The following is a 24,274-nucleotide window of genomic DNA, read 5'->3' on the forward strand; positions in this document are numbered from 1 at the left end:
CACTATCGAGCAGAGCGAGATAGTGTTGTTACAAGCTACCGAGTTTAGCTCTACTGTCCAGCTATACTATCGAGCGACACTATCGAGCGACACTATCGAGCAGAGCGAAATTGTGTTGTTACAAGCTACTAACACTATCAAGCAACACTATCGAGCAGAGCGAGATAGTGTTGTTACAAGCTACTGAGTTTAGCTCTACTGTCCAGCAACACTATCGTGCGACACTATCGACGGAGCGAGACAGTAAGCTACTAAGTGTTGCTCCACCATCTCGCTCTGCTCGATAGTGCCGATAGTGTTGTAACAAGTCACTGAATGTTGCTCCACTATCTCGCTCTGCTTGATAGAGTTGATAGTGGAGCACACTGACTAATGACACTATCTCGCTCTGCTCGATAGTGTCATTTGTGGTAGCTCCACGCATTGAAAAATTGGTGGCAAGCTTTTATGGCTAACGAAAAAAACCTCACTAGAACTTTGATCATACAATAGTTAAAGGATTACACTCTCTTGTCTTTTCTTCTCTTGTCAATTTTTAGGAGCTTTTCGAGGAAATATGGGACAGGGATCCTCAGGTATGCCAGGTGGCAATAATGCCAATAAGAAGAAAGACGATAAGAAGAAAGAGAAACCCAAATATGAGCCTCCTGTAGAGTCTAAATTTGGTAAAAAGAGAAGAAAAGGTCCAGACACTGCAGTTAAATTACCAACGATATTACCCAACACAAGGTGTAAATTGAAGTTGTTGAAATTGGAAAGAGTTAAGGATCATCTTTTGTTAGAGGAAGAGTTGGTTTTCAACCAGGAAGCTTTCCAACCTACAGAAGCAAGACAAGCTGAGGAAAGAGAAAAAATCGACGAATTACGCGGGTATCCAATGGCGATTGGAACACTAGAAGAGATTATTGACGATGACCATGCGATTGTGTCTAGTACGGCAAGCTCAGAGTATTATGTGCCTATAATGTCCTTTGTAGATAAGGGTTTGTTAGAGCCTGGGTGTTCGGTGTTGCTACATCACAAAACAGTGGCTGTTGTCGGTGTTCTCCAAGATGATGCTGACCCAATGGTCTCGGTAATGAAGTTGGACAAGTCGCCAACAGAGTCCTATGCTGATATCGGAGGATTAGAATCGCAGATCCAGGAGATTAAGGAGTCTGTAGAATTGCCATTGACACATCCTGAATTGTACGAGGAGATGGGAATAAAACCACCAAAGGGAGTAATATTGTATGGTGCTCCCGGGACCGGAAAGACATTGCTAGCTAAGGCGGTAGCCAATCTGACATCTGCTACATTTTTGAGAATAGTAGGGTCGGAATTAATTCAGAAATATTTAGGTGACGGTCCAAGATTATGTCGTCAAATTTTCCAAATCGCAGGAGAACATGCACCATCTATTGTGTTCATTGATGAGATCGACGCTATTGGTACAAAGAGATACGAGTCGACATCCGGTGGTGAGAGGGAAATCCAAAGAACAATGTTGGAGTTGCTTAATCAATTAGATGGATTTGACGATAGGGGTGATATCAAGGTCATTATGGCCACTAACAGAATTGAAAGTCTTGATCCTGCTTTGATCAGACCGGGAAGAATTGATAGAAAGATACTATTTGAGAATCCCGATTCAAATACCAAAAAGAAGATTTTATCCATCCACACTTCGAAAATGAGTTTGGCCGATGATGTCAATTTGGATGAGATTGTTACTGGGAAGGACGATTTGTCCGGTGCCGATATCAAGGCAATCTGTACCGAAGCAGGTCTTATGGCCTTGCGGGAGAGGCGTATGCAAGTCAAGGCGGATGATTTCAAAGCAGCCAAGGAAACAGTGTTGAAGAATAAAGTGGAAGAGAACTTGGAAGGGTTGTATTTGTGAGCAAAGAAAACTCAAATAAATAAACAGATATATATATATATATATATATATATATATATATATACGCCATTGAAATATACATCTTCAGTTTATACGTTAAACAACTTTTGTATGGTAAAGAATCAATGCACCAATGTCGCAAATTTAAAAAAGATTTGCGACTTTAATAATCTGTAATTTTTCAAGATGCTACCATTATGTACAGTTTTATATTGCAATAACCTGTTTCTTAGTTGAACTAAAGGTTCATAGTTAAAGGCCTCTTGAGTTTTTCTTTCCTCTAATGATGCTTAAAGGAAAAGTACGACATAAGGACATTGGGTTATAGCAGTAAAAGAAAGATTAGAAAAAAAAGTGACATAGTAAGAAAAGCAATGATATTTTGCTTTAATGTTGTGCCATGTCCAAAAATCAATATTGTACTATATCGAAATTTAATTCGTTGTATACATTCTATTCAACGTTTGCAACAAGGTTCTAGTGGTGGAAAATCAAGATTGTCATATCCCTTGCAAGCCGTCAAGCAAGGAAATGCAAAAGAGGTCAAGTTTTTGCCAAAAAAGAAAGTCGTTGAGGAGATATCAATAAGTACATTTGTGAAATCTCTCAAAGATAATAGAGCCAGAGCTGAGAAGTTGGAAAAATTGCACGGAATTGAGCAAGCAGAGGATATTTCAATCAATTCTATAGCATCAAAGCGACGCAAGAACAGTCTCAAAGATAAAAATGGGGGTTCAAAGCATAGCAGGTCTGAAAATCAACCAGTTAGCATAAAAGGGCAAAGTAATAATCTAGTCCTGCAACAGCTGGAATTGGGTGAAAGTTCAGCTCCAAAAGAGCAAGCAATAACTAATAAGGGGTCTCCTATTCAAGACAATGACACCACCACAAGTACAGATTGGAGTACATTTCTCTTGGAGGAGTTTCGAGGTTTAAAAAAGAACAAAACTGTTGATTTAGGTCAAACTCGCACATTTGAGGCAATAATGAGGGAGTATTCTTGCGAAGCATTAGTAGCCAAAAAACAACTTGAATATAAACAAAAAACGCCGAATTACAAGAGTTTTAAATTCTTCAATTATGATCTACTTGATGCACTTGGCACAGGGAGGTATGAATTCGATTCGCTGAATATGGAAAAAATCAAGGTTTCGTTGAGGGGACAAGCATCTATTTTTCACAGGCTGGGGAGTTTAATCTCTCCCATAGAGTTGAAAATTGATGAAACTAGAAACTTCAAAAACCGCACGAGTGTAGCAGTTTTGAATCAGATTGGCCGGCTGTTGATATTTGAATACTTGATCAAATGGTGTATGTTTAGTAAGCACAAACCATTGCTGTTATACCAGTGTTTTGTGAAGAATGATTGCAAAAAAATCCGGTTTCAACAAATTGAAGAAAGCGAATTGGTGGTGTTTACAGGATTCACTCCAGTCAATGTATTTGCCGCAATGGTTTACCTTGAAGACAAAGACTATGACTACTTAATACTCAAATTTCTTACCCCTATCGCCGACAGAAATGAGCTTGAGAAAATATTCAACAATGAACTTTTCATCAACGAGTATATTGAAAAAGTATCACAGTTTTTGTCTTCAAACCAAATTGCATTGGATCTAACATTATTTGCACAAGTAACCAAGTCTCCATTTTTGATCACTTTACCAAATAAACTTCCACCTATTCCCAAATTCCATAATCAAATCTTGTATAAGTTTTTTGGAATATCATTGGTTGTGCCAGATTTTGAATTGTATGAGAAAAACAAAACACTCAAGAGACTAGTTGAAAATCTCGATGTTTTAGGTGACACAGTTTTAAAGCGGTATTCAGCCGAGTTTCTAATACACTATTCCAAAATGAATCCCAATTTCAAATGGAACATGGATGATTTGCATTTTCTCAACACAAACATTATATTCAATCGTCTTAGTTTAGCTTACAAATTGCACGAGGGAGTAACAAATGTCAAATATCGAGAATATATGAGGAAAATCATTACCGAAAAGAGTCTTGACATAGCAAATGAGATGTTGGGGGACATTTTTGAAAGATTGGTAGCTATTTTGTATCTTGATGAACCGGAAACATGCAGAAACTGGATGTTTGAAATTTACAATTGCATTTTGGAGAACTTGAAAACGACAAAACAGAAAGTGGAATTTATCGACAAGCAAAAGTACCTTACACTTTATCAGTATCACTTAAAAAATTCCACAATGTATTAACACATTTAAAAGCAGAGCAGCTTAACCTTTATCTTATTTTGGTTCTCTAAATACCGTGTCTGCCTTTTTCAACTTCAATATAATGGTTTCTTTAAACGAGACTACTTTTCTGCACAATGGACATAGGCCTTTCCCTCTTGGCATATTTGCTTGCCCCCTTGCTCGGGAACTACTAATGCTTTGTTCAATGCATTGTAAGCAAAAAATATGGCCACAAGTAGTTGTTGTTGCATTCTCTACTATATCAAAGCATATGGGGCACTGGATATCGGATAGCTTTTTGGTAACCTTGTGTCCTGAATTAGATTGTTTTTCTTGCTGCAGCTGCGGTTGTTGTTCATGATCCGTGGAGTTTATAAGATCCTGTGTTATTTTCCTAAATTCGAGTATTTCCACTTCATCATCATCTTCCGAGGATATCTCGATGATGTCGTAATCTGGCATTAACTGATGCTTTTGCGGGTGAACTTTGTATTCATTGATTTTTCAAACAATGAAAAATAAAAATGTCAAAAGGTGAAGCATATCACGTGACTGGGAAGGGGAATTGAAGGAGGAGTAGGGATTACAAGTTAAATTATACGGAGAGAAGAGCCTTACATAGTATGCAAATGAGGAGGGGAGGAAAAGAAGGTGATAGTTATTTGAAATGGAGAAAAAGAGTATTTGGTTTTCATGTTTTGAGGTATACAGAGGAGGAGAAGGAGATGGTTGACAATCTGATCAATGTAGTGATAGACAAGTTATTTAACTGATTAATGCACGAAAACCCAAAATATCAAACTGAATAAAGATCAGAACCAGTTGCGATTCGATACTCAATTGCTGATTTGATACGCATTTGCTGATCAGATATGCGTTTTGGTTCCCCTGCTTTGTAAAACCAAATTAAAAAGTAAAGGAGAAGAGAAGGGCTGGAGAAGAGAAGGGCTGGAGAAGAGAAGGGCTGGAGAAGAGAAGGGCTGGGGAAGAGAAGGGCTGGAGAAGAGAAGGACTGGAGAAGAAAAGGGCTGGAGAAGAGAAGGGCTGGAGAAGAAAAGGGCTGGAGAAGAAAAGGGCAGGGGCAAGGGTGAGGAGAATTTCAAGTGTCACTAGTCAACTGTGCTGCACTATCGAGCAGAGCGAACAGAGCGAGCAGAGCGATAGTGTCGAAAATATAGTAGGGCTGGACTGACCCGTGTGTGCTAAATAGTGGAGCAGGACTGACCCGTGTGTGCTCGATAGTGGAGCAGTACTGACAGACATAGGGGGACTGTGGAGGAGAAGGAACAAGGTTGTGTATTTGGAGGATATGGTACAGACGTACCACACTATCGAGCGCTCTACTCGATAGTGTCGTTATTAACTCTCTACATAGTTAGTAGCAAAGCCTCATTTAATGAGGCTTGCCACTATTAGTTAATAGTAATTAGTCTGTCAGCTAGTGTGCTTTATCGATAGTGTCAGTGTCAGCCAGTGTCAGCCAGTGTCAGCTAGTGTGCTCCACAATCTCGCTTCGCTCGATAGTACAGCAAAAACTGTAGAGTAACTATCACATGGACACAACACCGCTGCTCTTATTGTTCTCCAACCCACTCCTTTCCGTTCAACTATTATCCACATTGCAGTTGGTTTTAGATGCAAACAATTGTTAGCGTGGTTGAACAAGGGTCGTGTATAAATATACTACATTTTAAAAGCACAAAAATGATTGAAAATGACGTCATATTAAGAAATATAAAGTTTTGATAAAGTTTTGTTAGTCACGTGATATGGTTAAAAGTGTCAATATTTTTTGATAGCTAGTAATAGATAGCGCGCAGATTTGATGATAATAAACTATGACGTATGTATTGGAAAGGGGGGGGGGCACACATAACCTAAAAAAGTACAACTGCAACAATTGCCACAATTATCATCATAGAAATCACAAACAAAATGATCACAGGTGCTTATCAGAACTTCTTGGGAAAACCAGAGGCTATTAAAGATATGTCCATGTAGGTTTTTTTTTTTTTTTTTTGATTTCACCTTGGACAAGATTATGCCTTCTCTGGTGTCAAAATTTTCTTTTTTCTTTCTTTTCGTTTTTCGGATAACATCGCCACGAAATTTAAAACAGAACCAGATAAGGAAGAGAGAATAATAAAGACGAAATATTGTTTGAAATAGAGATAATGTAGGAAGATAAAGGACTATTCAGTAGAGATAGCTTGAAGAGAGGGGCTTTTGGTGAGAGATAGCTGAAGAGAGGGGCTTTTGGTGAGAGATAGCTGAAGAGAGGGGCTTTTGGTGAGAGATAGCTGAAGAGAGGGGCTTTTGGTGAGAGATAGCTGAAGAGAGGGGCTTTTGGTGAGAGATAGCTGAAGAGAGGGGCTTTTGGTGAGAGATGGCTTGAAAAGAGGGGCTTTTAGTGAGAGATGGCATTGCTAGTGAAAACAGTAAGTCTATATTATTGGTGAACAACCTAGCATTCAAGGCTTCCAAGTAAAGAATTAAGAAAGCCTCGGTCAAGATGGGCCCACCGGATGACAATAATTTTTGTAAACGGGGAATATACCCTCTAAATTGATCTTTTATCATCTTTCTTTTTTTCATCTTTTTTTCATCTTCCTTTTTTAGCATCCTTTTTCAGCATCCTTTTTCAGCATCCTTTCTTTTATCATTCTCTCTCTTTTTTTTTAATGTAAATGACTTAGGCTCACCCCCTTCACCCTCTCACCCCTTTTTGCCAAAAACACACGGGTTTGAGAGGTTTTTTTGTTATTGTTTCTCTAGTAAAAAAGTAGAGATATACCTTACTTCCTAGTAGGGCGATTCAATTAAAGTACAATAGTATTACTATAAACTTTTAATGCATAGAGCACACTGATAAGAGTAAACAATCAAGTTAAAATAGACCTTTGGTTAACGCCCCCCCATCTGTTTGTCAATATGTATAATAGAATAGAATACCTATTATTGTGTTGATTGTATTTATCCCGGGCTATAATGTATCATCAGTCAATGTGCTCCACTATCTCGCTTTCGCTCGATAGTCTCGCCATACTCTCTTTCCTTGTATACTCTATGGTTACAGTAGAAAAGAAAAAAAACTTTTAATAAAAAGCAACAACAATGCTACCATTCTTCTTTTGCAATTTCTTTTTTTCTTTTTTTTTTTTTTTCTTTTGGCGCCTTAACGCTAAGAGAATATAACCATTTAGAAAGTATCGCTACCAAACGTTATTTGCACCATGTGGTTTAAATTTTGGTAATTGTGCATTGTTTTACTCATCGGTATCTTCCGTTTGAGTTTATACCAACTTTCAGGGGAAAGAGTATATAAGCTAAGAGTTGCCCCCCCCTCCTCTCAACCTAATCTCTAAGTTGTTAATAGGATAGTATTGGTTTTTTTTTTTCCTACTTCATTCTTTCAAGTCAATTGACCTAATAATAACTTTCTTTCCTTTTTTTATTTGTCATGACAATTGCAAAGCAAATAGCTGTGTTTTATTGTAACGTCGCATTATTCGATTGCGATGGTACTTTGGTCAACTCAACAGGAGCAATATCTGAGTTTTGGAGAGAGTTTGGTAAAACGAGACCACACGTTAACCCCGAAGAGATTATCAGAACCTCTCACGGGTGTCGTACTTTTGATGTCATAAATAAATGGTCACCAGAAGATGCAGAGGTTGAGCAAGTTACTCAATGGGAAAGCGAAATTCCAGATTCTTTCGGTCAACATGCTAAAGCTATACCAGGTTCAGTTGAATTGGTTAAACAATTCGATAGCTATTCTTCGCAGACCAAAGATGGTAAGCAAAAATGGGCAGTGGTGACATCGGGTACATTACCATTAGCTACAAAGTGGCTAAAATTATTAACCATTGAAAAACCAGATGTTTTCATTACTGCTGAAAAAGTGACAAAAGGTAAGCCACATCCACAAGGATACTTGGCAGCAAGAGAAAATTTAGGTTTTGGTGATAAAAGGAGCAAAGTGGTTGTTTTTGAAGATGCTCCAGCAGGTATAGAAGCTGGGGAGAAAGCAGGTGCTATGGTTGTTGGTATTTGCTCAACGTATGATCCTGAAAAAGTGAGAAAAGCAGGTGCCAATATTGTGGTTAAAGATTTGACCAGTTTCCGCGTAACAGATTACAATAAGGAAACTGAAGAATTTAAAGTTGTCGTTGAAGATTACTTTTACGCTGATCCAGAATTTTTGGAATTAGTTTAAGAATTAAAGAAGAAAAAAAGAAATAAAAAGGAGAAAAAAAATGGAAAAAGATTAACTAGATTGTCTTCTATTGTAATAGTTGGGTAATTTATAGATTGTACATTAGTAATAGAAACCCATTGGACAGTATAGAAAGTTATGGACCGTAATGGCAAGCCATTGGACAGTTGTAGCAAGTCACTGGACCATAATGGCAAGCCATTGGACAGTTGTAGCAAGTCACTGGACCGTAATAAAAAGCCATTGAATATTTTGTGTTAAATTGAAAATAATTTTTCTCTTATCTTACCTCATCGCGATAGTGTTCTTTTACAAGTGCTCCACTATTGGGCAGAGCAAGATAGTAGCAGTCACTGTTGCTACAAAGTGTTTCTCCACTTTCAAGCAGAGCGAGAGAGTGTGCTCCACTATCGAGCGAACCGAGATAGTGTCGATAGTGTCGATAGTGTCGATAGTGTTGGTGGCAGCCAGTGTGGTGGCAGCCACTATTGCTCCACTTTCTCGCTCTGCTCAATAGTGTAAATTTTCTGTCTGTTTTTTTATTTGCTCGAGTGTGTCTGTGTAATCAGTGCTGCTCCACTATTGAGCAGAGCGAAATAGTGTAGATAGATGAAAGAGTGTAGATAGATGAAAGAGTGTAGATAGATGAAAGAGTGTAGATAGATGAAAGAGTGTTGCTCCACTTTTTCGCTCTGCTCAATAGTGTCGCTCACTCGATAGTGTCGTTCAATAGAGGCGATAGCAGCTAGTGTGCTCCACTATCTCGCTTCGCTCGATAGTGTTGGTGGATAGTGTCGATAGAGTTGGTGGCAGCTAGTGTGCTCCACTATCTCGCTAGTGTTGCTCGATAGTGTCGATAGAGGCGATAGCAGCTAGTGTGCTCCACTATCTCGCTTCGCTCGATAGTGTCGCTCGATAGTGTCGATAGTGTCAAGCAGCTAGTGTGCTCCACTATCTCGCTTCGCTCGATAGTGTCGCTCGATAGTGTCGCTCGATTTCTTTTTTTTTTTTTTATTTTTTTCAATGCGATGAGATGAGCATCTCAATATGGCAAGGAGAAAAATTACTAGCAAACTACTATTTATAGAGTAAAAAGGGAGTAGAGGAGTAGACGAAATAAAAGCTATTAGAGAGTTGAAGGCTGCTTTACAATGTCTGGTCCCAACTTGGTAAATCAATATCCCATCACATCCTTACCAAGGGTGAACGATGTGGAGTTATCGCGTAAATTGGTGGTGTCCCCAATCATCTCTCACGATACTTCAATTATAGACCTTGGAATTTCGAAATCCATGATATCGTCACATTTAATAAAACCTAGTCCGAAATTGTTATGGTCATATGCGCTCAAACCATCTGTTGTTGTAGAAGCAATGGATGTGGTCAAATCACTGAATAAGAAATACTATATATGCAGTTTATCAGAAAGGAGGAGTGCCCAGCTTTTACTAGTTGAAACTGAAAATGATACTACTATCACTACCACCACCACCACCACCACTGGTGGTGATGGCAATTTCAACATTTCAACGTCAAAAGAGTCGAAATTAAAATTACACCAAAAAGCGATTGGTGTGAAATTTTTGAGTGTTTCTAAAATTGCTGTTGTTTATGTTGATGGAGCAGTTGAAATTATTAATCTAGTTGAAAATGTTTTGAGCTTTGCCGGGAATAAAATTGCAAGTAGCAGTGAAAAAGAAGAAGAAGTGATATTTAATACCTTTATCAGTGACTTGGAACAGCCGCTACTTTTGATTGTTTCGAAAGTGTTGAGATCAAAAAAGTTGAATTATAAGCTCATCTCTTTGGACTTGCAAAAACCAATATTCGAAGCACAAATGGTACAGAGAGATTACCAAAAAGAGAAGGAGGAGGAAAAAGCAGCAGAGGAGAACTTTGTTTTTGCATACATAGAAGGAACCTTATTCCAATACCGTAATTTTCATTTAGAGTCTATTTCAATTGCCAATTTCCAAACACAAAACACTATTTTGGTATCTACCTTGATTGATAAGCAGTTCCCAGTTTCAATAAGGGCGCCGGCTCCCGATAGAATCTTGCTAGGTAATGCCGACATGATATATTTGATAAATGTGAAATTTGGTGCATTACTATCAAAGTTCAAGTCGGTTTCCAGCTCGTCGAATCCAGTGGCTGATATAGTATATGTAAACCAGGTTATTCCGGTAAAGGGGCAATCCCAAAATACATCGAATTCAGTGGGATTCTATTTGAACTTGAAAAATAAGGACAAAAATTTATATTTGAATGTTATTGACATCAATGTTGGCTTTAACAAGTTGAATGAATGTTTAGGCAAGGCATTGGAAAAACCTAAAGAGAAAAAGTTGCATAATTTGGTAGAGTTGTATGATGATGATGATGATGATGATGATGGTGATGGCACAGTGAATGGAGGCCATTCAATCGAAAAGACAAACAGTGAGCTTGATGAGGTATATGAGAGTTTAAAAGAAGCGCAACAAGCTGGAGATTTGCATAAATGGGAATCGATATTAATACCATATTTGAAGAATAACAAATCTTGGCAAGATATCAAGAAAAATGGAGACAAGCAGAGTAAAAAGAATAAAGTGTACCAGTATAAGGAATTTGAAGTAGAAAATGATCGAGTTGTTGATGTCAAGTTTATTGAGTCCTTGTTTGAACTTTTATTTGATACCAACCCTTTACTGTTTAAGAACTCTGCTTTTGTTCCTGAATATACCTTGATGTACCTTTTGACCAATCCAATTTACCCGAAATTATATGCCAAGGGATTAATACAATTGCTCGATGAAACGAAAAATAAGACTCTTTTAAGACAGGCTATCAATACATGCTTGAATATTCCGTTGGATGATTTTCTCCAGCAGTTGTTGAGAGAGAAGGATGCAACTGTGATTCACGACTTGATCAACCGTGTTGTTTTAGAGTTTTCCACTGATAAAATTACAACTGTTTTGAAGAAGGTTATCGATGGCCAAGACCACTCAGTGGATGTGATTGAGTTGATTAACAAATTACTTGCTTCAAAGACAGCTAATAATTGGATTTTAATTGAGATCTTGATTAGTATCAATGGGTTGTTCAATTGGTCAGAGGACGATTTGAAAAGATTGAATAGATTAGTTGATATTAGTTTGAAAGCACTTGAAGTGAATGCCTATAATTTGACACTAGTTAAACAAATACAATTAAAGAAAAACCAGTTGGCTCAGATTCACAATGGTAAGAAGAGTAAAAATGAAATAAATTCAAGTACAAGTGGATTGGGATTATTGTCCATCACCGATCAAACGAGTTTGGGCAATAAAAAAGTGGATAGTCTTGTTAATTCAAAGGTGCCATTGTATTCTATCGAGACCTTGGATGTGTAGAGAGAGAGAGAGAGAGAGAGGTAAATAAAGTATAGATTAGGACAAATTCGAACGAACAACGATGATAATGATAATGATGATAAAGACGATGTAAATTCCTTACCCATGACCCATGCTTTATTCTTTACAAGGGGCCACCATCGAGCAGAGTGAGATTCAGGGACAGAAAGAACCTTGCCCATGTTTTACTCTTTACAAGGGGCCCAGTGTCGCTACTAAATGCTGCTCCACCATCTCGCTTCGCTTGATGGTGTCGCTCGATGGTGTCGCCTGGTGCTCAGCACGAAACAAAATGAAAAAAAAATTAATCACCTTCTGTGTTTCTCTAATTGAGTATCAAGCGATTATTTGCTTTACCAATGTCAGCAAAAGCGGCTTACAAGAATGCGTTAAGGTCAATAAATGTAGTATTTAAAAATGATATAATTGTGAAACAAGAGGCGAAACTACGCATCAAGAATGGAATACTTGAAAAAGCAAATTTGACCAAGGAGAATGAGATTTCGCAAGCGGTTGATGAGTTGAACCAAGTTGGTAATTTTCTTTTGAAGAATGTTGTTCAAGGCCAGTTACAACCAAATGGGAAATATCTATTAAATTTTCATGATAAGACCGAGTTAGGGGATAATGAGAGTATTAAACAGGAAAAGAATGAGATTGGGAGTTTGAGTGGGTTGAAGAGTAAAAGCATAAGAATTTGTAGGTAGGGGCAACTAGAACCTGTAAGTAGGGGCAACTAGAACCTGTAAGTAGGGGCAACTAGAACCTGTAAGTAGGGGCAACTAGAACCTGTAAGTAGGGGCAACTAGAACCTGTAAGTAGGGGCAACTAGAACCTGTAAGTAGGGGCAACTAGAACCTGTAGGTAGGAGCAACTAGAACCTATAAGTAGGGCAACTAGAACCTGTATCTAGGGGCAACTAGAACCTGTAAGTAGGGGCAACTAGAATCTGTATCTAGGGGCAACTTTGTATAGATGCTACAAGTAAAACTTGTTTAGTGACAAATGTGAAAAAAAAATATACCAAAACTTTATAGAAAAACCTTTGTTGTTTCCTCAGGTAGTTGTATCTAGAGTTGTGATGACACCGGGATCAGATCAAGCTAGTAGAAGAGACATTCTTATTTCAAAAACATTGTCATATTTGCTTCGACACGGGGCGCTCAAAGAAAAATTGGATATCAATGCCCAAGGGTATATTTCAATTCCCCAGCTATTACAACATCAACGTTTGAAAAGCTTCAAGACGACAAGAGAAGATCTTGAACGAGTAGTAAAAGAAAACAATAAACAGAGGTTTCATATAAATTTGGAAAAAGATGCCATATGTGCAAATCAAGGTCATTCTATACCACAAGTTTCAGGTGAGCTCGAACCAATGAATAAAGAAGAATTATCGAGACTACAAATTTTTCATGGCACATATAAGAAAAAGCTACCGATGATTAAGCGGGCTGGTGGGTTAAGTAAGATGAATAGAAATCATATACACTTGACTTGCGAGAAATTTCAGTCGCTATCAGGAATCCGCAAGACAGCAAACTGCTTGATTTATATTAATACAGATAAATGTATTGATGAAAAGGGGTTGAAGTTTTGGAAAAGTGCAAACAATGTTATTTTGTGTTGTGGTAATAAGGACGGTTTGATTGAATTGGATTGTATTGACAAGATTGTGGATCTCACTAGCGGCACTAGCGGCACTATCGACACTATCGACACTATCAACACTATCGAGCGAAGCGAGATAGTGGAGAGAGACTAGACGAGTGGAGAGAGATTGTGGAGAGAGACTAGACGAGTGAAACCAGTCTGGTCGATAGTAGATAGACTATTGACACTAGCGACACTATTTCGCGAAGCGAGCTAGTGGAGCAGCATTGACTGCACCGACGTTAGCGACACTATTTCGCGAAGCGAGCTAGTGGAGCAGCATTGACTGCACCGACGTTAGCGGCACTATTTCGCGAAGCGAGCTAGTGGAGCAGCATTGACTGCACCGACGTTAGCGACACAATTTCGCGAACCGAGCTAGTGGAGTATTACTGAATAACTTATTCGAGTCAAATGTTCTTTCCACAGATATACAGATGCACGCTTTTTTATGAAAAGCTTTACAGCAAGTGCGATGAATATAAAGCCAAGAGAGAAAACCACACGGGTTTGATCGCTCTACTACCGAGCAGAGCGAAATAGCGGGCAGCTAGTCAGTGTATAAACTATATTGATTATATACTGTTGATATTCAATTGTGCTGCACTACCGAGCAGAGCCAAATAGCGGGCAGCTAGTCGGTGTATAAACTATATTGATTATATACTGTTGATATTCAATTGTGCTGCACTACGGAGCAGAGCCAAATAGCGGGCAGCTAGTCGGTGTATAAACTATATTGATTATATACTGTTGATATTCAATTGTGCTGCACTATCTCGCTGTGCTCGATAGTGTTGTAATAAGCTACAAAGTGTCGGTGGCAGCTAGTCAGTGTGTATTTAACTGTGCCCCACTATCTCGCTCTGCTCGATAGTGGGTATCAAATAAGGAAATTTTTTTTTAAACTTTAGATATAAGCGTATCTGTGTACTTCTTTCTCCTTCTGTGTGTGGAGATGAAAATGTAATTTCTTTTTACAATTTAAGATCAAACAAAGTTTAATCTAGAACCCACAATCGAACAGAGATAGTGGAGCACACTAACTAATGATCATCAAGCAACACTATCGAGCAGAGCGAGATAGTGTTGTGACAAGCTATAAAGTGTTGCTTCACCATCGGGCAGAGCGAGATAGCGTAACTTGAGTCTTTTATGTAAAGTCTTTTATCTAGAGTCTTTTATCTAGAGTCTTTTACGGGTGTCACTAAAGTCTTTTACTAGAGTCTTTTACTAGAGTCACTAGTCAATACTGCTCTACTATTTGGCTCTGCTCGATAGTGTCGATAGTATCGTCAGTGTTGCTAGGTGCTGCTCGATAGTGTCGATAGTATCGTCAGTGTCGGTCTAGATTACATTTTCATGATCTAGATCTAAAAAAATAGGCTAGTCTCTTTTTCGTATATCAAATTTGTTCATGTGACACAGAAACAACATATCAATGTATACATGATTAAAAGGCATAAAACAACCAGCCATAGTATACATTTCGATTTTGTTAAAGTATATCTACCAAAATGTCATTCATTGCTATTAGCTAGAGTCACACTATCGAGTAGAGTCACACTATCGAGCAGGGCAACATTATCGAGCAGAGCGAGATAGTGGAGCACACTGACTAATGACACTATCTCGCTCTGCTCGATAGTGTTTTTTTCAAAGAAACCCCTGTGCGTATTACTGGAGTCTTTTATCTAAAGTCTTTTACTAGTGTCAATATAGTGCTCCACTATTTCGCTCTGCTCGATAGTGTCACTAAAGTCTAATCTTTTACTTTCAATATTCAATGCTCCACTATCTCGCTCTGCTCGATAGTGTCGATAGTGTCGATAGTGTTACTAGAGATATTCTACGAGTTTCCAAGGGTTTACTCCGACACTATCGAGCAGCACTTGGCAACAGTGACTCTATTTCTTTGGTTGTGTACTATCTCGCTCTACTCGATAGTGCAGCAACACTTGCTAGCTTGTTGCTTTCAATATCTCCCCCTCATCTATTCCTCCTCATCTACTTCTCCTCATCTATTCCTCCTCATCTACTTCTCCCCTTTTGTTTTCCCTTGTTTTCCCTTGTTTTCCCTTGTTTTCCTCTTCATATGTGCTCTTCCCTAATTATATTTCTTTTTTTTTTTTTAGATGCTACAGACTTTGTGAGTCGTTGCCTAGTAACCGATTCTAGATCATTTCAACCCCGTGTCTGGACCAATAAATTTCTTATGGTTAATTCAAATCTAGAGTCTTTTCCATCAAGAGGTAAGCTTTTACAACAGAGCCATTGTCTCTTTGCCCAGATTTGAATGGCTATTTTATGGAAAGAGGAAGAAATTACCAATTGGGAAATTGTAAAATATAATCGTTGCATATTGAATATACAACATTGACCCAATTGACATACACAAATATATTTAATATGTTGCTATAGAGTGCTGCTCCCACTATCTCGCTCTGGTCAATGTTCCGATCTTCCAACACAAATATATCTTCTAATGAGTTTAGGTCACAAAGTAAAAAAGTTGGAAGCTTATATATTGACAAGGTCATTCCTCTTTATTTCTTTTTTGGTTTCTTCTTCTTCTTCTTCCTCCTCTTTCTTCTTCTTCCTCTTGCTTCATCTTCCTCTTTCTCTTTTTTTGTTGGCTTTCTAATGACATGAAATTTCAACATTGATTTGCTTGAGTGATGATTTCATGAATTGGTCCACATACGAGTACATTTAGCATCCCCTCACTTTCCTTGATAAACTGATACTATCGAACAGAACGAGATAGTAAAGCACCATTGAATATTGACACTAGTAAAAGAAAAGACTCTAGTGACTATTGACACTTTTATAGCTGCTAATTACCTCAAAGCTGTTAATCACATAAAGCTGTTAATCACATAAAGCTGCTAATTACCTCAAAGCTGTTAATCACATAAAGCTGTTAATCACATAAAGCTGCTAATTACCTCAAAGCTGCTAATTACCTCAAAGCTGCTGGAATTTGAAGCTGCTAATCTTTTAAAGCTGCTGGCATTTGAAGCTGCTAATCACCCCAAAGCTGCTGGCATTTGAAACTAATCTTATATTACCCCAGGTTTTTTTGAAAGATTGAGTTACAACAGAGTAACATCCCAAGTGCATGTTCTTTGAAGAACCTTTGAAAACGATAGACTCGACTACAACCACGTCTAGTAATGTTTCAGCTGTGTCAAGGCGTAAACGGAACAAGACATTTTCTTTTTACCCGATAATGGATGCAACAACAAAAACAAACTCAAATGCTCAAAGCCCAGGGAAAAGGGTAACTCCTTTAACCCAGAGTCCTGCAAGAGCAACTCCTTTGTCCCCAAAATCGTCCAAATTATCCCTATGCATTCCCAAAGAAAAGAATGCTCGATTCTCTTCCAAATTGCCACTACACACGGGTTTGACTTCGGATAACAAGATTTGTCAATGGTATTGCTGTTCATGCGGACAATCTTATGGCTCTGTATTGTATAAAGATGACGTTGACGAAACAAAAGCTGCCAACTCCAAGGATATTGAGAATACAGAGGCAGCCAACTCCAAGGATATTGAAAATACAGAGGCAGCCAACTCCAAGGATATTGAGAATGCAGAAACAGCCAACTCCAAGGATATTGAGAATGCAGAAACAGCCAACTCCAAGGATATTGAGAATGCAGAAACAGCCAACTCCAAGGATATTGAGAATGCAGAAACAGCCAACTCCAAGGATATTGAGAATGCAGAAACAGCCAACTCCAAGGATATTGAGAATACAGAGGCAGCCAATGCCAAAATTATCGAGAATGCAGATGCTACTTCTCTGCTGGCGCATTGGACATCTGCCACCAATCCAAGGTCTAATTACATATTTGACAGCTTAAAATATTATAGTCTGGTTGTATATCGAGACCACAAGGAAACGATATCACCTACAATTGCAAAAGCCAACAATTGTTTTGATTCTAAGCTGCTGCAGTTGCAGCAACAGCAAAAAGTGGATGGCAAACCAGCACATTTGTCAGAAAATAATCGCGCAAAGAGAAGACTAGAAACATCCGAGGAAGACCTGAAAAGTCCAGATAGTCCCTCAAATATCCCTTATATTCCTGTTTTGTCACCTCTACATTTTGATTTGAACAATTCCAACAACAATTTAATAGAGTATCAGGATCGAGTCATTTTGAATATACCTACACGGTTTACTTGCCATCGGTGCGACCATATGATGTGTCCGTATTGTTTAAAGTTGAGATTAAAGGATATTGACATTGATTAGTATTGTGTATACATTTCAAATACATGGATGTAAATTAACATATTACTTTCTATTGACAAATACATGGGTGGATTATCGTATTACTTTCTATTGACTGATTTTCTATTAAGCCACTTTGCTTTGTTCTTCAAAACTTTTGCTTCTCCTATGGGTACAACTTTCTTACTGCTTGCAAAATTTTGGGTCTGAACCCAAACTGGTCCTTTCCTTATACTACTTTGTTTACTCTTTTTCAATTGCCTTAATTTTTGCTCAAGTTTTGATTTTTTATTAACAAATGAATCTCTATCCTCTTCATCTTTCAAAATTATATGCGTGTTTTGTTGTTTTATTGGTGCTACATGCTGTTCTTTAATAAAACTCTCAATGTCGTCAGGTAATGAACTTGATTCTTTGGTTTCAGCTTGCCTATTCCTTTTGCTTTCCTGTTGTAATCTATTTCGTTCATCTTTTAATCTCCTTTGTTCTTTAAATCTCTTCTGTAAAGCAACTTGTCGTTCTTGTTCTTGTTTTTGCTCGCTTATAGCTTTTTGCTTGATTGCATTGATGTTTTCTTCTTCTGGTGCGTCATCTGAATCTGAGTCAGAATCTGAATTCAAGTCTGGATTACCTCCTGGTCCGCTTTCTGCCTCAACATTTAAAATTGGTGTATCTTTCGGCACCTCATCATCCTTATCATCCTCATCTATAAATACTTTTTTCCTTGGTTTTGCCTCAGAAATGGATGTATCTTGTCTTGATTTACTGTAGCCTAATATATTCTCAGAAGAAACCTCATCAGGATTTGTTAAAGTATTAGTCTCAGTAGTATTTGCGCTACAATGTAGCTTGCTTCTTGTAATTGCCATTAAAGCTCATCGCTATTCATATATCACGACTTTTTTTTAAATTTTTTTTTTTCACTTTTCCTCCGTCGATTCGCGCGACCAACCGAGACGAGGAGGAACCCGCTACACTATCGAGCAGAGCGAGATAGTGGAGCATCACATAGTAGCTTGTTATGACATTATCGAGCAGGGCGAGATAGTGGAGCAATACTCTGCACCTTAATTCTAATTTCTTGTTTTGCTTCAATCTTTATAGCAAAAAGCCAATATCGAGTAATCACCATTCATGACCTAGTATTCGCCTCTTTTCCTCTCCGCTCCTCAAAATCATGATTGTATCCAGCTATTTATCCCATACATTCTCCATCGCGCTCTTTGCGGATCGCTTATACAGTTCAACACCCATCTCTTTTTCTTCAAGTAAGTTAATGTGTCTTCTTTTATGGGCAATCCATGCACCACCAATGTTTCCAAGTATCCTTCCAACTTCTCTACAATACTTGCCAAAAACCGTATCAAGTCAATCCCTTCAAACTGATTGAAGCTTAAATCCAAATATTTCAATGGCACTTTTAAGTTGTCACCAAAATTTTTGGGCAACTGCAACATTGCAGCGCTATCGATATTCATTTCATTTAGATACAAGAAAGACAAATTTGGACAAAGATTGATTATATCCTTGATGTAAAGCTGTTTCGGTGAGTGCAATGCAAAAGTGAGATAGTATGAGTTGCCTATATTGAGTGAGACGAGCTTGTTTCCGCATACTTTGAGAATCTTGAATAAACCTGAATTCGTAAGACAGTTTCCGTATAAATCAAGCGTATTTAGATTTGTGAATTGTGTGAGATAAGATTCAGACACTTGCTGAAGTGGGATCGATGATGTAATGCAATTTTCTCGAAGAGTAAAGCTTTTCAATTTAAACTTTGGCTGATAATTTAAAAACACTTGTAGTATTGTGAGTAAATCTATCCCATCGTTATTTTCCAAATACAATGTAGTCAACTTGTCTAGGGAAGCTAGAAATGTACCAAATTGGGGCAAATGATTGCTGAAATTGAACGACACTAGAGTCAACTCAGTGAGGGATGGGAAGCGATGATCAAGCAAAACGGGGAAGGGGCTATAAGTTTGTGCGGAAATGGCCACCCCTTCCCTTTTTAATAGTTGATGGTGATTGACTAATTTCAATTTTTCTAAATTGCACTCTTTGCCCTTGTTCTCCTTAAGTTGTTTGAACTTTTTATCATGAATAGGCACCAAGCTCATTAAGCTATTTTCGGGTAAGATTATTGAGATTTCAAGCTCCTTTAACCTAGGGAACAAATTAAGTAGGATGTGAGGATACTTGATACTACAATTGATACCCAACTTTAGACTTTGCAACTTTTGGAAATTGTTCAATCTCCAATTGGCCTTAGCCATAACTGCAAAAAACAATTGCAAGTTGAAAAATGAGTCCAGAACATCAATGGATAAGATAGGTGCTTGGGGTTCTTTGACCAAGGAAAGAAGCACCTGAGTTATCTTTTGTTTTGCGACATTGTTAATCTTGATCCGTTTAATCTCTTTTGAAGTGGAATAAGATGCTACTTTTTTGAAAAAGGTCAAACCACAAGAGTATTCCTCATAGGTGATGCTTCTTTTACAATCAAAATTGTATAATTCGGGCAATGATAACAATATGCAATACCACGTTTGACTCACCAAAAGGCATTTGTAAATCTGACTCTCGGGAATTAGCCGGAAAATAGATGCAATAATTTCCGGTGACAAGTAAAGAAATGGATCTAATAACTTGCTTTTGACTCTCTTTACCTTTTGAGAAGAATCACTTTGAGAAGAATCACTTTGAGAAGAAGATTGTATTTTCATCAGTTGAAAAGCAGTTCTCTTTATAGGCTCTATTTTCATCGGTTGAGAAGCAGTTCTCTTGATACCATGCGTCCTCTGCTCCTTGAGCTCTGTATTTATCAACTTGTACTGTTGCTTTAGACTCAAAAATAACCCTTGATTGAAATTTTTCATCTGCTTCTTTTCCATTTTCAACTTGCCAATCACGTATATACCCTCTTGATATACCTTGTACGCTTCGAATTTCCTCTCGAGCAAGCATAAAAGTTTCCCTACACGTAGGTACCCTTTGCAATTACCAGGATCTCTCTCAATCAACGTCCTGCCATCCTTCAAAGCAAGATTGTACTGACCCAATTTCTCATACGTCGCAGCTCTCTGGTCAAGTAAAGTTCCCAATGGTAAATCTGTTATAAAAGAGCTCTGTTTCACCTTATAAATAAGCTTATTGAATAGCGAAAGCGCCCCCACATAATCCCCACCTTTGAACTTCACCACAGCTGCTCTATGCTCCTCATTATCCATCTCTTTGAACAACTCTTGACCATCAAGAGCTCCTTTTTTTCAAATCTAGAAACGCGTTTTTTAAAGAACTCCGATCCACAAATAAAAAAGCAAAGGGAAGGGAAGGGTCCTCCTTCCATTAGAGTTAAAAGAGGAAGGAAAGAGAGATGGGATTGGTTGTAGCTCAAGGTTTGGAGCTCTTGGTAGTTACAGCTGTTATAGCCATATGTACCATGGCAGCTAGTTTAGCGCCGATGAAATTTTTGAGCGCTAGCCATGCCAATTTGACATTATCAACGTACTTTAGTACTGGTATATTACTTGGAACTTCACTTTTGATTATACTCCCCGAGGGGATTGAGGTGCTAAATGAGTCTGGGCACAAGCTTACATCATCGGCTATTGGACTTCCTTTGACTTTTGGGTTCACCATGATGTATCTTGTTGACAAGTTTTTCACAATTGGCAATTTTCCATCGCCAATCGTCAATGTTTCTCCATTGCTGTCGATTCTTAACTCGTCGCTCTCCCTTGGTTTGATTGTTCATGGCTCCGTCGATGGTATCTCGTTGGGATCTTCGTTTCTAGACACAGATAAAACCTTTCATGCCTTGGTTTTATTGGCTATTATTCTTCATCGCATCCCCACTGCATTTAGTTTTGGAACAATTTTGAATAAGAAGGGTTTAGAGGATAAACTTGTGGTTTGGCATTTGGCTCTTTTTGCTCTACTGACGCCTATTTTTACATGGCTAACTATTGGATTCGTCTCGGTGTTTAATACAGATATCCTTTATGTTACAGGGTTGTTGCTATTGTTTTCAGCTGGTACCTTCTTTTACATCGTCAACCATGTCATGAATGAGTTTGATGTCTCATCTTCTTGGGATATGCCTAATTCCAGCGATACAGAAACAACAATGACACATCAAGGAAATAGAGTAAATCTACTATTGCCCTTACTTGGGCTAACACTCCCAGTCTTGATTAGTTTTTTTAAAGAATAAGGTATATATATATATATATATATATATATATATATAACAAGGATCGAGAAGGAGCATGTTTTTTTTTTTAAAATTGCTCACCATCATGTCCATAATAAGCATTAATATCGTCAACAACACTATCTACTCCTCTTTCCATCGAAACTGACTTTATAACCTCATGGTTTTCTTCTGAAACATTATTCGTTGTGTCTATATTATCTGCAAATGCTTCTTCTTCTGCTTCTTCCTCTGCTTCTTCCTCTGCTTCTTCTTCTTCTTCTTCTTCTTCTTCTTCTTCTTCTACTTCTGCGTCATTATCTTCATCGTAATAATCATCTTCTTCATCATCTTCATCACCATTACCATTATCATCTTCATCTTCCTCGTTTGATGAGTTCAGTCCAGCTAACCTCTCATAGTTGTCTTCCTCATCTCCATATTTAAGTAAAACATCGTCATCGCTGTTATCATAAAAATCCATTCTTGTTTCGCTCCCATTTTTCAAAATGCTCTTCCTTTCCAGTTCTAGTTTATTCATCAAATCCTGACTACTACTATTGCTCTGATCTTTTTCCTTAAGCCTATTCAATCCAATGTACGAGTTTTTCAAAGAACGCGATCTTGATGGAAGGTTCGCTTTCTCATTGTTTTCGTCCTTGTTGTTTTTTACTGCTTCTCTTTCCACATTATTGTTGTTATTGTAGAAATTACCCGAACTTCTTGTCTTGCGAATTCGTTGTCTTGCTTGGTTGTCGTTGGCAAAATGTATAGATGCTGAATCATTAGCAACTAATGTTGTGTCACCGGAGAAATAGTCATGTGTCAACTGAGCCAATGCAGTGGAAGAGCCTCCCTTTTTGGTGAGAGCACTTTCAAATGCAGTCGATCTCGCTTTTGATCTACGTTGCGGCAAGTTACTGGTGTTATGACGTACTGCTGCTGGCCGCTTTTGGAGCTTCATTGGTGTGTTTGGTGCCGTGTTGTACAGACCATCGGTAGCCAATACCGGGGACGAAGTCATATTGTTGTTTAGCAAATGGGATGATCTGTAGTACAGCTGACTTCTCTTGATCTCGTTCCCAGCGCTGCCCAATGTGTAATTAGCTGAGGTTATGATACGCCCGCGTAAAGTTGTTATAGCCTTGTCCAAACCAAACTCGATGCTGCAATGATTGTGGATGATGGAAATCTTTGGCCATGCTGCTTTCGCTCCACGACAAATAAAGTCGAGTAAAAAATCGCTGTCTGGATTTTCAAACAATTTGACAAAATCAGAAACCTTGTACTCTGGTAAAATAGTGATATCACCTGAATAATTTTGTGAAAGAATTGAAATCATTTTATTAGATAAATTTTTGTAAACGTCTAGTTCAGTCAATAGCTGGAGATAGTGTATAGCCTCGCAAGAGACAAAGTCGTAGGCATTATTGAGCAAGTGTTTGAGTTTATAACTCAAGTCGTTTTCTACTTCTCCACCAATGTTGCTAACTGACACTTTCAATACCGGCACAACATGGGGATTTACCTGGACTGCAATAATGTGATCAACATTGAACATCTCCAGTAGTCTTGTAATTGGCAAATCATTATCAACCGAGCCATCCATATATTTCATTGACTCATCGTTATTCCACTCGTGGATCTCATTGGTCTTGATATTCTTTTCGTAAACAGAACTAGATGGGAAGAATCCTGGAAGTGAGCAACTGGCACAAACAGCAGACCAGACAAAGCAATTTGGTGCAGTTAAATGGTTCAACAAACGCGTCTGTTCGTGTATTGACGTTGGAGAAACAGTGATGTTCAAAATTTTTCCGGTTCTGTTGTAAGCTTCTCGAAACGTTAATTCACCCAAAAACCCAATCATGGTTTCTTGCAACGCTTCAATATCAAACATGGTCCCGTATTTGATAAGATGTCCAAGAAACATCAAGAGTTTTCTAAACTTTCCCTGTATCTGAGACTGATCGCAATCAGAAACCTCAAAGATGTTGAATTTCCTGTATGCAATTGTTTGCAATAGCACCTGAGTTTCTTCATTGGTGTGACAGCACAAGATACTAGCCATTATGGAGCCAGCTGACGACCCGCTAATGATTCTTGGTAGCAAGTTTGCTTCGAATAAAGTTGCCAAAACACCCACGTGGAAGATTCCAAATGTACTGCCACCAGACAAGACCAAAGCGGTTCTACCAATATTTTTTCTTGTTTGGATCAACATGCCCAACAAGTATCTATCGTCCAAATGGGCACTTCCTTCTTCTACAAGATAATTCAAAGCAAGCCGACATTCTTGCAAATACTCTTCGACGAGCTTTTTTGTGCCGACATAAGAGTGACGGTACAAATCTGCGTCACCCATATTTCCCAAATTCCTCACCCAGTTTGTTCTAATGTAATATAATAGGAGCTTATAGTCATTTCTCAACCGCGCCTGTTTCATCATGTTCAACTGCTTGTAAATCAAGTTGTAGTCGTAAATGTCC

The 24,274-nt window shown here is 38.3% G+C and overlaps 10 protein-coding genes across 10 annotated transcripts; 7 read left to right on the forward strand and 3 right to left on the reverse strand. All coding sequences in view use genetic code 12, as the record gives it.

Annotated features, from left to right (window-relative positions):
- Positions 1-556: 556 nt before the first annotated feature.
- RPT2 (proteasome regulatory particle base subunit) lies at positions 557-1,882 on the forward strand (the record flags this gene model as incomplete). The annotated part of the gene is made up of 1 exon (XM_049326156.1): positions 557-1,882. The coding sequence occupies one exon, from the start codon at positions 557-559 to the stop codon at positions 1,880-1,882; it is 1,326 nt and encodes a 441-aa protein (XP_049178345.1).
- A 374-nt stretch (positions 1,883-2,256) lies between these two features.
- On the forward strand, positions 2,257-4,110 carry KGF56_004691 (uncharacterized protein; the record flags this gene model as incomplete). Its single annotated transcript, XM_049326157.1, has 2 exons — positions 2,257-2,993; positions 3,204-4,110. The coding sequence occupies 2 exons, from the start codon at positions 2,257-2,259 to the stop codon at positions 4,108-4,110; spliced, it is 1,644 nt and encodes a 547-aa protein (XP_049178346.1).
- A 33-nt stretch (positions 4,111-4,143) lies between these two features.
- On the reverse strand, positions 4,144-4,951 carry KGF56_004692 (SUMO-targeted ubiquitin ligase complex subunit; the record flags this gene model as incomplete). Its single annotated transcript, XM_049326158.1, has 2 exons — positions 4,144-4,547; positions 4,912-4,951. 2 exons carry the CDS (start codon positions 4,949-4,951, stop codon positions 4,144-4,146), a joined length of 444 nt encoding a protein of 147 aa, XP_049178347.1.
- A 2,601-nt stretch (positions 4,952-7,552) lies between these two features.
- On the forward strand, positions 7,553-8,311 carry RHR2 (glycerol-1-phosphatase; the record flags this gene model as incomplete). The annotated part of the gene is made up of 1 exon (XM_049326160.1): positions 7,553-8,311. The coding sequence occupies one exon, from the start codon at positions 7,553-7,555 to the stop codon at positions 8,309-8,311; it is 759 nt and encodes a 252-aa protein (XP_049178348.1).
- A 1,151-nt stretch (positions 8,312-9,462) lies between these two features.
- On the forward strand, positions 9,463-11,691 carry UTP8 (Utp8p; the record flags this gene model as incomplete). Its single annotated transcript, XM_049326161.1, has 1 exon — positions 9,463-11,691. The coding sequence occupies one exon, from the start codon at positions 9,463-9,465 to the stop codon at positions 11,689-11,691; it is 2,229 nt and encodes a 742-aa protein (XP_049178349.1).
- Positions 11,692-12,050: 359 nt separating this feature from the next.
- Positions 12,051-13,456, forward strand: KGF56_004695 (TPT1; the record flags this gene model as incomplete). Its single annotated transcript, XM_049326162.1, has 2 exons — positions 12,051-12,394; positions 12,766-13,456. The coding sequence occupies 2 exons, from the start codon at positions 12,051-12,053 to the stop codon at positions 13,454-13,456; spliced, it is 1,035 nt and encodes a 344-aa protein (XP_049178350.1).
- A 3,009-nt stretch (positions 13,457-16,465) lies between these two features.
- On the forward strand, positions 16,466-17,611 carry KGF56_004696 (uncharacterized protein; the record flags this gene model as incomplete). Its single annotated transcript, XM_049326163.1, has 1 exon — positions 16,466-17,611. The coding sequence occupies one exon, from the start codon at positions 16,466-16,468 to the stop codon at positions 17,609-17,611; it is 1,146 nt and encodes a 381-aa protein (XP_049178351.1).
- An 80-nt stretch (positions 17,612-17,691) lies between these two features.
- On the reverse strand, positions 17,692-20,820 carry KGF56_004697 (DIA2; the record flags this gene model as incomplete). Its single annotated transcript, XM_049326164.1, has 2 exons — positions 17,692-18,427; positions 18,797-20,820. 2 exons carry the CDS (start codon positions 20,818-20,820, stop codon positions 17,692-17,694), a joined length of 2,760 nt encoding a protein of 919 aa, XP_049178352.1.
- Positions 20,821-21,032: 212 nt separating this feature from the next.
- KGF56_004698 (Mn(2+) transporter) lies at positions 21,033-21,806 on the forward strand (the record flags this gene model as incomplete). Its single annotated transcript, XM_049326165.1, has 1 exon — positions 21,033-21,806. The coding sequence occupies one exon, from the start codon at positions 21,033-21,035 to the stop codon at positions 21,804-21,806; it is 774 nt and encodes a 257-aa protein (XP_049178353.1).
- Positions 21,807-21,873: 67 nt separating this feature from the next.
- On the reverse strand, positions 21,874-24,234 carry KGF56_004699 (uncharacterized protein; the record flags this gene model as incomplete). Its single annotated transcript, XM_049326166.1, has 1 exon — positions 21,874-24,234. The coding sequence occupies one exon, from the start codon at positions 24,232-24,234 to the stop codon at positions 21,874-21,876; it is 2,361 nt and encodes a 786-aa protein (XP_049178354.1).
- Between the last annotated feature and the right edge of the window lie 40 nt (positions 24,235-24,274).

Source organism: Candida oxycetoniae (genome assembly GCF_023343755.2).
Source record: "Candida oxycetoniae strain CBS 10844 chromosome Unknown scaffold11, whole genome shotgun sequence".
NCBI classification, from domain to species: Eukaryota; Fungi; Ascomycota; class Pichiomycetes; order Serinales; family Debaryomycetaceae; genus Lodderomyces; species Lodderomyces oxycetoniae.